The sequence below is a fragment of the Vipera ursinii genome (genome assembly GCF_947247035.1).
Source record: "Vipera ursinii genome assembly, chromosome: 1".
NCBI lineage: Eukaryota > Metazoa > Chordata > Lepidosauria > Squamata > Viperidae > Vipera > Vipera ursinii.
In genome coordinates, this window is record NC_139512.1 from 227603676 (window position 1) to 227615140 (window position 11465).

The 11465-nt window shown below is 51.4% G+C and overlaps 1 protein-coding gene across 1 annotated transcript in view; it reads right to left on the reverse strand.

Moving 5' to 3' along the window:
- Positions 1-11026, reverse strand: part of LOC310645998 (uncharacterized protein) — a 36294-nt gene extending 25268 nt beyond the window's left edge. The window contains 4 exon segments of the mRNA XM_083372150.1: positions 8977-9109; positions 9420-9471; positions 9909-10034; positions 10997-11026. Of these exon segments, the coding sequence (XP_083228276.1) occupies positions 8977-9109; positions 9420-9471; positions 9909-9995 (272 nt within the window). The 5' untranslated portion in view covers positions 9996-10034; positions 10997-11026.
- Between the last annotated feature and the right edge of the window lie 439 nt (positions 11027-11465).

Genomic DNA, 11465 nt, shown 5'->3' on the forward strand with positions numbered 1-11465 from the left:
TCAGGCCGCCGCTAGCTCCGTGAAGCCCCGTGAAGCCTGCGCATCCACCGGCAGCTGTTCCTGGCCACTGCTCAGCTGCTCGGGCCGTGCGACCGCCGGCGGCTGTTTCTTGCCGCCTCCCAGCCGACGGAGTCGCGCGACCACCGGCAGCCATCTCCAGCCGTCTCCCAGCCATCCCTGCTGGCACGAGTGCTCTGTGGCCATTCGTGGCTGCCTCCATCCGCCTCCTGGCCGTGGGCGCGGCCGTGGGTCCGGCATTTACCCGCCGAACAGCTGATGGGCGCGGGCGTGGCTGGGCTGTCTCCGGTGCTGGGCAGGTTCCACCGGCTGTGCTCCCCACGGCTGCCTCCGTCCACCCCTCAGCAGTTGGCGCGGCTGTGGGTCCGGCGTTCGCCCGCCAAACAGCTGATGGGCACGGGCGCGGCTGGGCCTTCTCTGGTGCTGGGCGGGTGCTGCCGGTTGTGCTCTCCTGGTTCCCACTGTGTTGTCGAGCCCGTAGGGCTTGACAGTGTACAGATAGTCCTCGATTTATTACCACAATTCAGCCTAAAATTTCTGTTGTTAAGCAAGACTGTTGTTAAATGAATTTTGCTCCATTTTACGACCTTTCTTGCCACAGTTGTTAAGCAATTCACTGGAGTTTTTAAGTTAGTAACAGAGTTGTTCAGTGAACCTGGCTTCCCTCTTGTGGGCACCCCCCCAAGGAGAGACCCATCCACCTGCTGGAAACGTATCGGGTGCTTCAGCCGCACCACCCCAACACCCAGTTTGGCCACCACCTTCCGGCTAATGAGACACCTCGTGCTACCAGAGTCGATCAGAGCTCTGAACCCCATCGCCTCCCCTGTGGCGGAGTTTGTCAACGTAACCGGGACTGTGAATGGGCTAACTGGAGCACTTACCATGGGGTCCTCCTCTGGTCTATCGCCACGCTCGTAGACCTCCACGTCCACTTCGATTGCGCTGTCTCCCTCCGTCAGGTCGCTTCCCCCTGGTGTTGCATCCACAGCCTGACGAGAAGCCCGAGAACGCTCCGCAAAGCACCCGGGGGTTGCGCCCCTTGCTGGGGTTGCTGCTGCGACCACCCGAGATGCGGGTATAGGGCAGGCGGCCATGCGGTGCCCTGGCTGATCGCACCGGAAGCAACGGGGAGCGGACCGTGGTGGTTGAACGGTGGGGCCCGGCGACGGTGGTGTCAGCTTCTGAACCTGGCCCTGCGATCTCGATGGGACCTGTCGGGGGTCCCCTGTGGCCCACACGCGGCGTTGGCAAACCTGCAAGCCAACATCCAGCTTGATCGCAACCCGCAGCCACTCTTGGAGCCTGGGAGGGATCCCACGTACGATGCAGGCCCTTAGGAGATATTCGTCCAACCCGGCCCAGAAATGGTACATCAGCATCCTCCCCGGCCACGAACTGAGCCTGCCGGCCACTCGTCTAAAGTCTTGCACATACGCCATAGCCGGACGGCCGTTCTGCCGCAGGCCTATGATCTCAGCCTCTGCCCGTTGTATGCGCGTCACGTCCTCGAACCATATGCGCAAGGCCTCAAGGAAAAGGCCGACGTCGCCCAACTCACAGGCACGGTCGCCATAGAGGTTCGCCACCCATGCTGCTGCCTTCCCTTGTAACGCCGTGGTGACGGCCATCACCATCGCCCACTGGGATGCGTACATAGGACCATACCTGTCCAGATGATAGATGGCTTGTCCGAGGAACAGGGCCAAATGATCAGGGTTGCCATCGAAGGTCACGGGCAGTGGCGGTGGTCCCCAGGCTGCAAGCCCTCCCCATGGCCCTGCCGGGCCTCCTGGTCCCTGTGCAATTACTGGTTGAGGCCACCCCAGCACCCCTGCCGGTACAGCACCGCCAGGCCGTGTGCCACCAGGCCCCGCGAGCTCCAGGTCGGGAGCAGCCGCCGGGCCCGGCGGTGGAGGACCAGGGGCCTGCGACGTGCCAGGGCCCTGTGGAGCCCGGAAGCGGGGGCTCGCCAAACGGAACTGGGTCTGGCTCCTGCACTCCGGGTCGGTCCTGGCTTGTGTCCATCTGCCGGTCTCCAGGTCAGTGTCAGTGGGAGACCAAGGCCGAGGCTCTCCAAAATGGTCTCTCAAGACATCCATGGTATAGCTGCCCGGTGTCGTGGTGTAACTCCACTCCTCTCCTCCCTCGTCGGTGGCACGGCGCTCCCTCCATTCCCACAGAGACCCCTTCTGCCTTGATGGTTGGTCCCGTCCAGTCACCGTCTGGCTCAGGACTGGGCTGAGCCACCATTCCCCAGGCTTCTCCTGGACAGCTGTCCCCGGGGCCTCGGCGCCCTTTGGTACCGGACAAGGGTCCCGGACCTTGGGCCGGACCACCGGTGCAGCCTCTCCCAATTCCCCCACCTCAAGGGGCACAGCAACCCCAGCTGGCCACAGGCACACCACCTTGAGTCCCCTCAGCCATGTTCGCACGTTGGAGGCAGAAGCACAATAACGAGGGGCGCTGTGATGAGGAACGCTGACTTACTGTCAAACACCCACATCTACGCCGAAGAATGCAAGCCTGAAGAACGACGACGTAGCACGGTTGACTGCAAGAAAACCTTTACTCTCAGGATATCCATGCAAATACAAAGTCAGCGTTGGGAGCCACTCGCCCCAACGCGCCTTTTATCCCATGCCTGTAACCAGGCAGCAGCCCCACCCATGAGCCCCACCCCTCTCCCCCACAAACCAGCATCCGCCTGGCCTGCATAAATACCCCACCCCTCTACTCCGGCGACCCACGCCCAGCTCCTCCCACCAGCGCCGAGATCCCCAGCGTGTAAGCCCTGCTTCCCCTCTACATTCCCAGGCGTGCTCCCCCCCACCGCTGCAACACCCTGCGCCATAACCATGCCCCCCTGATAGCCCCCAAAGCCCAGACACAGCTGCACAGCACCCCGCGTCGCCGCCGGCTCGTGGATTGTGATGCGCGCCTCCAACACAGCTGTCAGGGCGCCGCTAGCTCTGTGAAGCCCCGCAAAGCCTGCGCATCCACCGGCAGCTGTTCCTGGCCGCTGCTCAGCTGCTCGGGCCGTGCGACCGCCGGCGGCTGTTTCTTGCCGCCTCCCAGCCGACAGAGTCGCGCGACCACCGGCAGCCGTCTCCAGCCGTCTCTCAGCCATCTTTGCCGGCACGAGTGCTCTGTGGCCATTCGTGGCCGCCTCCGTCCGCCTCCCGGCCGTGGGTGCGGCCACAGGTCCGGCGTTTGCCCGCTGAACAGCTGATGGGCGCGGGCGTGGCTGGGCTGTCTCCGGTGCTGGGCAGGTTCCACCGGCTGTGCTCCCCACGGCTGCCTCCGTCCACCCCTCAGCAGTTGGCGCAGCCGCGGGTCCGGCGTTCGCCCGCCGAACAGCTGATGGGCACGGGCGCGGCTGGGCCTTCTGTGGTGCTGGGCGGGTGCTGCCGGTTGTGCTCCCCTGGTTCCCACTGTGTTGTCGAGCCCGTAGGGCTTGACAGTGTACAGATAGTCCTCGATTTATTACCACAATTCAGCCTAAAATTTCTGTTGTTAAGCAAGACTGTTGTTAAATGAATTTTGCTCCATTTTATGACCTTTCTTGCCACAGTTGTTAAGCAATTCACTGGAGTTTTTAAGTTAGTAACAGAGTTGTTCAGTGAACCTGGCTTCCCTCTGGCATTGACTCTGCTTGTCAGAAGGTCACAAAAAGTGACCACGTGACCCTGGGACCATAGGGATACTGCAATAGTCATAACTGTGAAAAATGGTCATAAGTCACTTTTTAGTGCCGTTGTAACTTTGAACGGTCACTAAACAAATTGTTCTAAGTCAAGGACTACTTGTTTCTGAAGTCTACTTGCAACGTGTTCCTGTTTATCCTGAATTTTCCAAATGAAACTTCCTTTCCTTTAAGTTCTGATGTTCTTTAGTATGTACTCAACCCAACCATACTCCTTGACCATCAAAAAGACTAGCCATCAAAATCTTCAAAAGCCATCTTTTGAGTGAAGCACAACTCAAGGGAGAGAGAGAAGTGGGGAGGGGAACCATTTTAGAAACAAATCAGTAGATAAAATCTAGGAAAGGAGCGCTGGCCTAGTTTACCAGGTTTAAACAGTGCTTCAATCTAACTGAGAGGGTGTGTTGCTTTTTGCAGTAGGCTTCTGTCCTACTTGGAGGCAATTGAGAATGAAAAAATGCTGATGTTGTGTAGTGGATTCTTTGGAAGCAGGAGGCGAGACGAGAGGGTTCAAACAGGAACATTGCTTTATTGTAGAAACTGGAACAGAACTGAGAACTGAGGCTTCTACGCAGCTACTTATATAGTTGGCCACTAGGTGGCAGACAATAGGTTTGAAGGAACCTATTCCTACCCCAGAGCCAACCAATGATCGTCCTGGGGGATCCAGGCAACTCTCGGTCTACCAGCTTGCTGGGTTGGGTAGACCAGGACTCATGAGTTCACAAGAGACGGATTGATTCGAGTCCCTTTGGCTGGCCATTCCAGGTGGGCCCAGACCAAAGTCCAATGAAGAAGCAGAGTTAGCACAGCGGCTGTCTTCATCGGGTTGATTTTCCCCATCAGGGGACCCTTGTTGCACTCCCGGGCTTTGCCCATCTATGACGACCTCCCCGTTGTCCTGACTGGAGGAGTCCTCAGAGCATGTGAACTGCCCTGCTTGGCTGCCATTGTGAGGTCCTCGCTTTGTGGCCATTCTGCGAACCGCTTCCACAGCTGATCAATATGGCGGTGAATGACTTGCCCGTCATCCAGAGCCACCTCATACGAGAGAGGCCCTGAGACTTTGTCAATTTTACCTGGCACCCACAAGTTCCCATGCCCATAGTTCCAGGCCCACACCTCATCACCCACTTGCAACCCCCTTGGAGGCTTTGGGCGAGAGGTGTCTGTTGCCACCCAGTCTGGATGCAATCTGTCCAGTTTTGTGATGAGCCTTCTTCCCCAGAGAAGCTCTGCTGGGCTCTTGCCTGTTGCTGTGCAAGGTGTAGTGTGCTGGCAAAGCAAGAAATCAGCCAGCCTATGGTGCCAATCTCCAGTCACTATGCACTTGAGTGATTCCTTTGTAGTGTGCACCATACGTTCGGCCTGCCCGTTAGTCAAGGGGTGAAAGGGAGCCAATGTAGCATGCCTTATGAGGTTAGTCCTGAAGAAGGCTTGAAACTCTGCCGCTGTGAACTGGGCCCCCTTATCGGAGACTATCACATCCGGTAGCCCGTGTGTGGCAAAAAGCTTCCTAAGCACCTAGCAGTAGTCATATTTGCAATAGGAGTTACTTCCAGCCATTTAGAGTGGCTGTCGACCACTATCAAAAATTGCTGTCCCTGAAAGGGCCCAGTGAAGTCAATGTGAATCCTTGACCATGGTGTATGAGTTTCCTCCCATCTGTGGACAGGAGCATGTCACATTTCTGGCCTGGACTGTTGACATGTGTAACACCCATGTACTTGGGCCTTGATAGCCTTATCTAACCCTGGCCACCATAGGTAGCTTCGTGCCAATGTCTTCATCCTAGACTATGCCTGGATGTCCCTCATGCAGAGATTGAAGTACATGGTTCCTTAATAAACTGTGGACAATAACCCTGCTCCCCCATAAAATGCAGCCTTTGTGAGCTGAAAGCTCGTGTCTATGTGTGAAGTAGCTCTGGAACTCAGGTCCAGGACTATTTTCAAGCCACCCTGTGTGAATCCAGGACAATACTCTACTTAAAACCTTGTCTGCAGCAGTTTTTGCAGCCACATCCCCAGCATGGAGGAGAAACTCAGGCAAATCCTGAATTGACAAAATACATGCTGCTGGAGCCAGGTCTGGCTCTATCTGTGGCAATGGCAACCTGCTAAGGCCGTCTGCATGACCCATGTCTTTGCCAGGTTTGTGAATCAGCCTGCAGTTGTAGGCTGACATAAAGATGGACCATCTTAACATCCTAGGGGACAGTATTTGAGGCGTCTGCCTATCTGTAGTAAATAACCCCAACAGTGGCTTATGGTCAGTGAAGACCGTGAATTCCCTGCCATACAAGTAATCATGGAATTTCTTCACCCTGGCCACAATGGCCAAGGCCTCTTTGTCAATTTGTGCATAATTGCACTCAGCAGAGGACAATGTCCTTGAATAATAGGCAATTGGGACTTGAGTCCCATCACTTGCCAAATGGCTTAAAACAGCCCCCACCCCATAAAGGGATGCGTCACACGCAATGCATACAGGCAATGACTTTTTAAAGTGAGTGAGCACTGAACGGCTCTGCCACTGCAGCCTTGTTAGGATGGAACACATGGTAAAAATTAAGGAGACCCAGGAATGCCTGAAGCTCTCCCTTTAACCTGGGGCTAGGTGCCAGCTGAATGGCCTTCAGCTTGGACTCTGCAGGATGGATGGATGCCTTCAGCATCAATATGGAAACCCAGGAACTCAGTAGAAGAAACCCCAATGTTACACTTATTCCTTTTTTAATTTAAGGCCCGCTTTGCAGAACCGTTGAAGGACGGCTTTGAGCCTCCTTGCAAGCACCTCAGTGGACTCACCGGTGATGAGCACATCACTGAAATAGGGGCAAACCCCTGGAATGCCCTTGAGCGTATGCTCCATGACTCCTTGAAAAATCCCAGGGGCTACGCTAATGCTGAATTGGAGGCATTTGACTTTAAAAGCTCCCCTATGTGTAACAATGGTTTGTGCAGCCGCTGTGACCTCGTCCATGGGTAACTGCTGATAGGCCTGTGCCAAATCTAATTTTGCGAATACAGTACCTCCTTGCAGCGATGCCAAGATGTGGCTAATGACTGGCACCGGGTATGCATGCTGCTTAAGTGCCCTATTTATGATGCACTTGTAATCAGTGCAAATCCTGACCTCCCCATTGGCCTTAAGTGGCGTCACAATTGGGGTTTCCCATTCATTCCCATCTACGGGCTGTAGTACCCTGGTTAACTATCTTGTCCAGCTCTGCATCAATGTTATGTTTAAGCGCAAATGGCACTCTGTGGGGTTTGATTCTGATAGACACTATGACAGGATCACGTTTAAAGGCTATTGGAGGGCCCTTGTACTCTCCCAGGCTAGTGTCAAATCTCCGCGAACTCCTCGCATACTGACGCCAAGTTTGCCACTTGTGTCCGGTAGATTCCGGTGACTTGGATGCCCAGAGCATCAAACCAATCAAGCCCTATTAAGCTCATTCTCTGGCCCTCCACCACAATAACATCTAGGGGTCCCCAAAACCCCTTGAACTTGACGGCCAAAGTGGCCTTGTCATTGACGGCAACTCGGGAGTTTTGGAAGTCAGTCAGGAAGATGTCGGATGGCCTAAGCTTGGCCCACTTCTTGCTATGGTTGCAGATGAAACAGAAGGTTTCAAGGGAAATGATGGACACAGCTGAACCAGTGTCCAGTTCTATCCTACAAGGAATGCCTTGCAGCTCGACTTGAAGTCGCAGTTTGAATTTAAGGGGGCGGCAACCTCCAGTGCGGCAAATGCTCCAACGGCTGCAGCAAAACCCTACAGTAAGCTGCTCCAGGGCCCCGATACCTCTCCTGATCAGAACATCTGATTGGCAGTCCTTCTGTCAGACTGATGCAATGTGGCCGCTCTTTCCGCAGGCCCAACACATGGCTGTCCGGAACCTGCAGTCCACATGTTGGTGGCGGCCACCACAGCCCAGACACTGAGGAAAGGAAACTGCCTTGTAAGGAGTCCTTGTTTCTTTGTTGTGATGCCATTGCATCTTGTCAACTTCGTGGTTGAAGTCGATGTCTTCAGGAAGTTTGGCATCCTCGTGGTGGACGGCTTCCTCATGCTGACTGCTTTTGGTGGGCCGCATGGCTTTCATGCCTCCGCCAGCAGCTTCGTCCACCATGATTTCCTTTAAGGCATCCTGGAGCTAGAGAGTCTCCTTTGCAAAGAGTTTCTGTTGCAGCTCTCTGCTCCGAAGTTCACAGATGAGTCAGTCTCAAAGCCTTTCTTCTAAGTCCAAAAATTGGCACAGGTGCAAAGCTTATCTCAACACTGCAATGAATTCTGTTGCCATCTCTCCGGGTTGCTGAACTCATTGTTCAAAGGCATGCCTTCATGCTATCACCAATAATTTGGGCTGGAAATGGTCACCGAGCCATTTCTTCAGGTCCGCATAAGTAAGGGACTCCAGCTGCACTAGTGCAACCAAGTTCTCCATGATATCAAAGGTTGCAGGCCCACAGACACAAAGGAGTGTTGCGGCTTTCAGGCCATCTTCAGCAACTTGGTTGGCGCGGAGGTAGTTTTTGACCGAGATGTAGGATGCTCATCTCTCTGGGTGAGTAACATCAAACTCCTCAAGTTTTCTGACTTTTGCCATCTTCGGGAAGTCTTCGCAGCTTGGGCCTCTCGGTGCCTCGTCCTGCTTCTTCCATAGGCCCTGGGACTGGTCTGCAGGGTGGGTGGTTGCTAGCGTTCCGTGGTAGGATGACCAAGGGGGGGAACGCATTTCCTGCCAGGCGCTTTGCTGGCCTCACCCCCCAGTGACTTTCAGCTCTTCTGGAGAAGCAGGATCCCACCTTTGTCTCCAGTGTTGTGTCGTGGATTCTTGGGAAGCAGGAGGCAAGACGAGAGGGTTCAAACAGGAACATTGCTTTATTGTAGAAACAGGAACAGAATTGAGAACTGAGGCTTCTACGCAGCTACTTATACGGTTGGCCACTAGGCGGTGGCCAATAGGTTTGAAGGAACCTATTCCTGCCCCAGAGCCAACCAATGATCGTTCTGGAGACTGCATGTCTGGGCAGACAGCGACTGTTACACAGATACCCTAATTAGGAAATCTCAAGCAGCATTCAAAGACACGTGAAAACAGTTCAAGTAAAAAGGCCCAATACATTACAGTTGACTCATAGTATGTCAGCAGAACATACTCCAGCTCTCATAATTTGCCAGGAATTGCCCATTCCTCCTTATCTTATGCATAGCAAATAGTTATAAAATGTTACATTACAGTGCTCTCTCCTTCAGGTCCTTCCCATAGAGGTTGTATTTTCCTGCGATGTAATTGAGAATGGCTCTTGTTTGCACCAGCTTCATCCCATCAATTTCCACCATGGGCACTTGCTGGAAAAGCAGATATCCATCTGGTAAATGGAAAAGGACACATTAATGGAAGGCCTCTCTCCAATTATTAGCATGGCAGATGATGTAGAGGTGAATTTTACAGTTCAGGAGTGAGGAACAATGTCCTTTTTATGACTTGTGGAATTCTGGGAGTTGGTCCACAAGTCATAAAGGGGGCCACTGTTCCCCACCTCCATTACAGGGCATGCTTGGAATTTCAATATTTTACTTATACTTCTGAGAAGATGTCACTTGCTTAATATTTAGATCAAAAGTCTTATGAGACAGTTTTGCTGTATATCACACACAAACACAAGGTAATATGCTCACCGTTTTTTAACTTTTGTAGAGCTTCTTTTGAGTCAATGAATTGTTCTTCAAACTAGTAAACAGAAAAGACAAAAGATTTCTATGGCTTCCAAAATTATTGCACGTGGCAGATTCATCTCCATGTCCACCATCCTTGACAGAGATTTGTAAGAAAAGGAACTCCATATTCCAAAAGGAAATTGGAGACCTAGATTTACTGAGTTAAGTTGTGACAACCCACCCAACTATAGTTAAGTCAAACCATGACTAAAGGGAAACATAGTTTAACATGAGGTAGGAACCCAACAAATGAGACACAAACACAATGATGATAAAGTAGTGGAAGTTAATCACTTAATACATTTTAGGAAAAAATATGGATTTCCACAATGTCAGAATCATGAAGTTTGTTCATTACAAATTTCTATTTGAGAATTAAAATGGACCCACCTTGGCAACAATAGATTCCAACACAAACATTATTAATTAAGAGGAGTTTGGAAGACTCACCTCAATCCCAGCTGCAGCCAACATCCACCTTATGGTTTCCATTCGCCCTCTTCCTTTGAAGCAGTGAAGCTTTGGTTTTCCAGCCATGGTTCTACTAAACTGTTATCCTGTGTGGTGGAATGTGGTCTGGATTCCCAGGAGCGAGGGAATGCATTCCAGAGGAATAAGAGACAATGAAGTTTAGATAGTTTGACTTTGAGAAAGAGAGTTAAGACACCTCCTAGCAATTTTCAGAATATACCTTTAATGATGCAAGTAGTTGCTTTAATTTGGCAATATTTGTCTATAGACGAGGAACAATAAAGGAACAGGTTTAGAAATAACTCTATTTAATTTAATTTAATTTAATTTAATTTAATTTAATTTAATTTAATTTAATTTAATTTAATTTAATTTAATTTAATTTAATTTAATTTAATTTATATACCGCCCTTTCCCATAGGACTCAGGGCGGTTTACAGGGCATAAAAAACATCAATACAAAAATTAAGAACAATTAAAAAGATTAAACTAAATCCCTGAAAAAAATATAAAACATATAAAACCCCAGTTAAAACCCCAATTAAAACTCAGCCTGGGCCGGAAAGCTCGAAGAGCCAGGTCTTCAGGTCTCGGCGAAATGATCAAAGGTCGGGGGGCAGTCCTAAGCTCCACGGGCAGTTGGTTCCAAAGGGCAGGCGCACCCACTGAGAAGGCCCTCCCCCTGGGTGTTATCCGCCGGCATTCTTTTACCGGCGGCACCCTGAGAAGGCCCTCCCTGTGGGAGCGCACAGGACGAAGGGAACTTGATGCCGGCAGCAGGTGTTCCCTCAGATATCCTGGACCCAAGCCATTTAGGGCTTTATAGGTCATCACCAGCACCTTTGTCTGTTTTGGTTTGGGGAGCTGGCACCTGCTACATTAAATATATAAATATAAATATAAATCTTATGAAGATACAGATACACTCAGGCAGACCAATATACATTTTACAATGCTTCTTTATACATTGGTTTTAGCAAAAAAACAATTTTATAGCAACATCTTTAAGATTACAGAATTGCCCCTGCCGCCACTTTCTCCTCACGTTTCTACCTTTGAATACTGACCGGCTGAGAAGCCTCAGTAAACGCAGGCTCTTCTTAATGCAAGCAACGTATTCCGTGCACCTTCAACATATAAAGCTCCCAAGCTCCACCTTCTGACCGAAGAGAGTTAAGAAGCAGCCCAGGTGAAGGAGGAACTTCACTGGTGGCCAAGAGAAGAATTTCAATGCCTTTTCTCCAGCAGAACAGCTGGCTTTCAAGTCAATCCATATTGGGGAAAAGTGGCCCACACACAGAGCATGATGCAGCTGGTTAGGCATCTGTTTCGGCAGGTGTATTTAAGGCACATAGCATTTTTTTGGGGTACTACCTCCTCTAAACCTCCTTCAGTCAATAGGCCGGTAGATGGAGAAAAGCCCTTTCTATAAAAGGATCCTTTGGCTGGCAAAGGGTCAGTTTGGTGAAGTTTGCTTAAAATGTTTGCCTGGTGTAGGATCTTTGTTGCTATTGTTCAGTTGCTAAGTCATGTCCG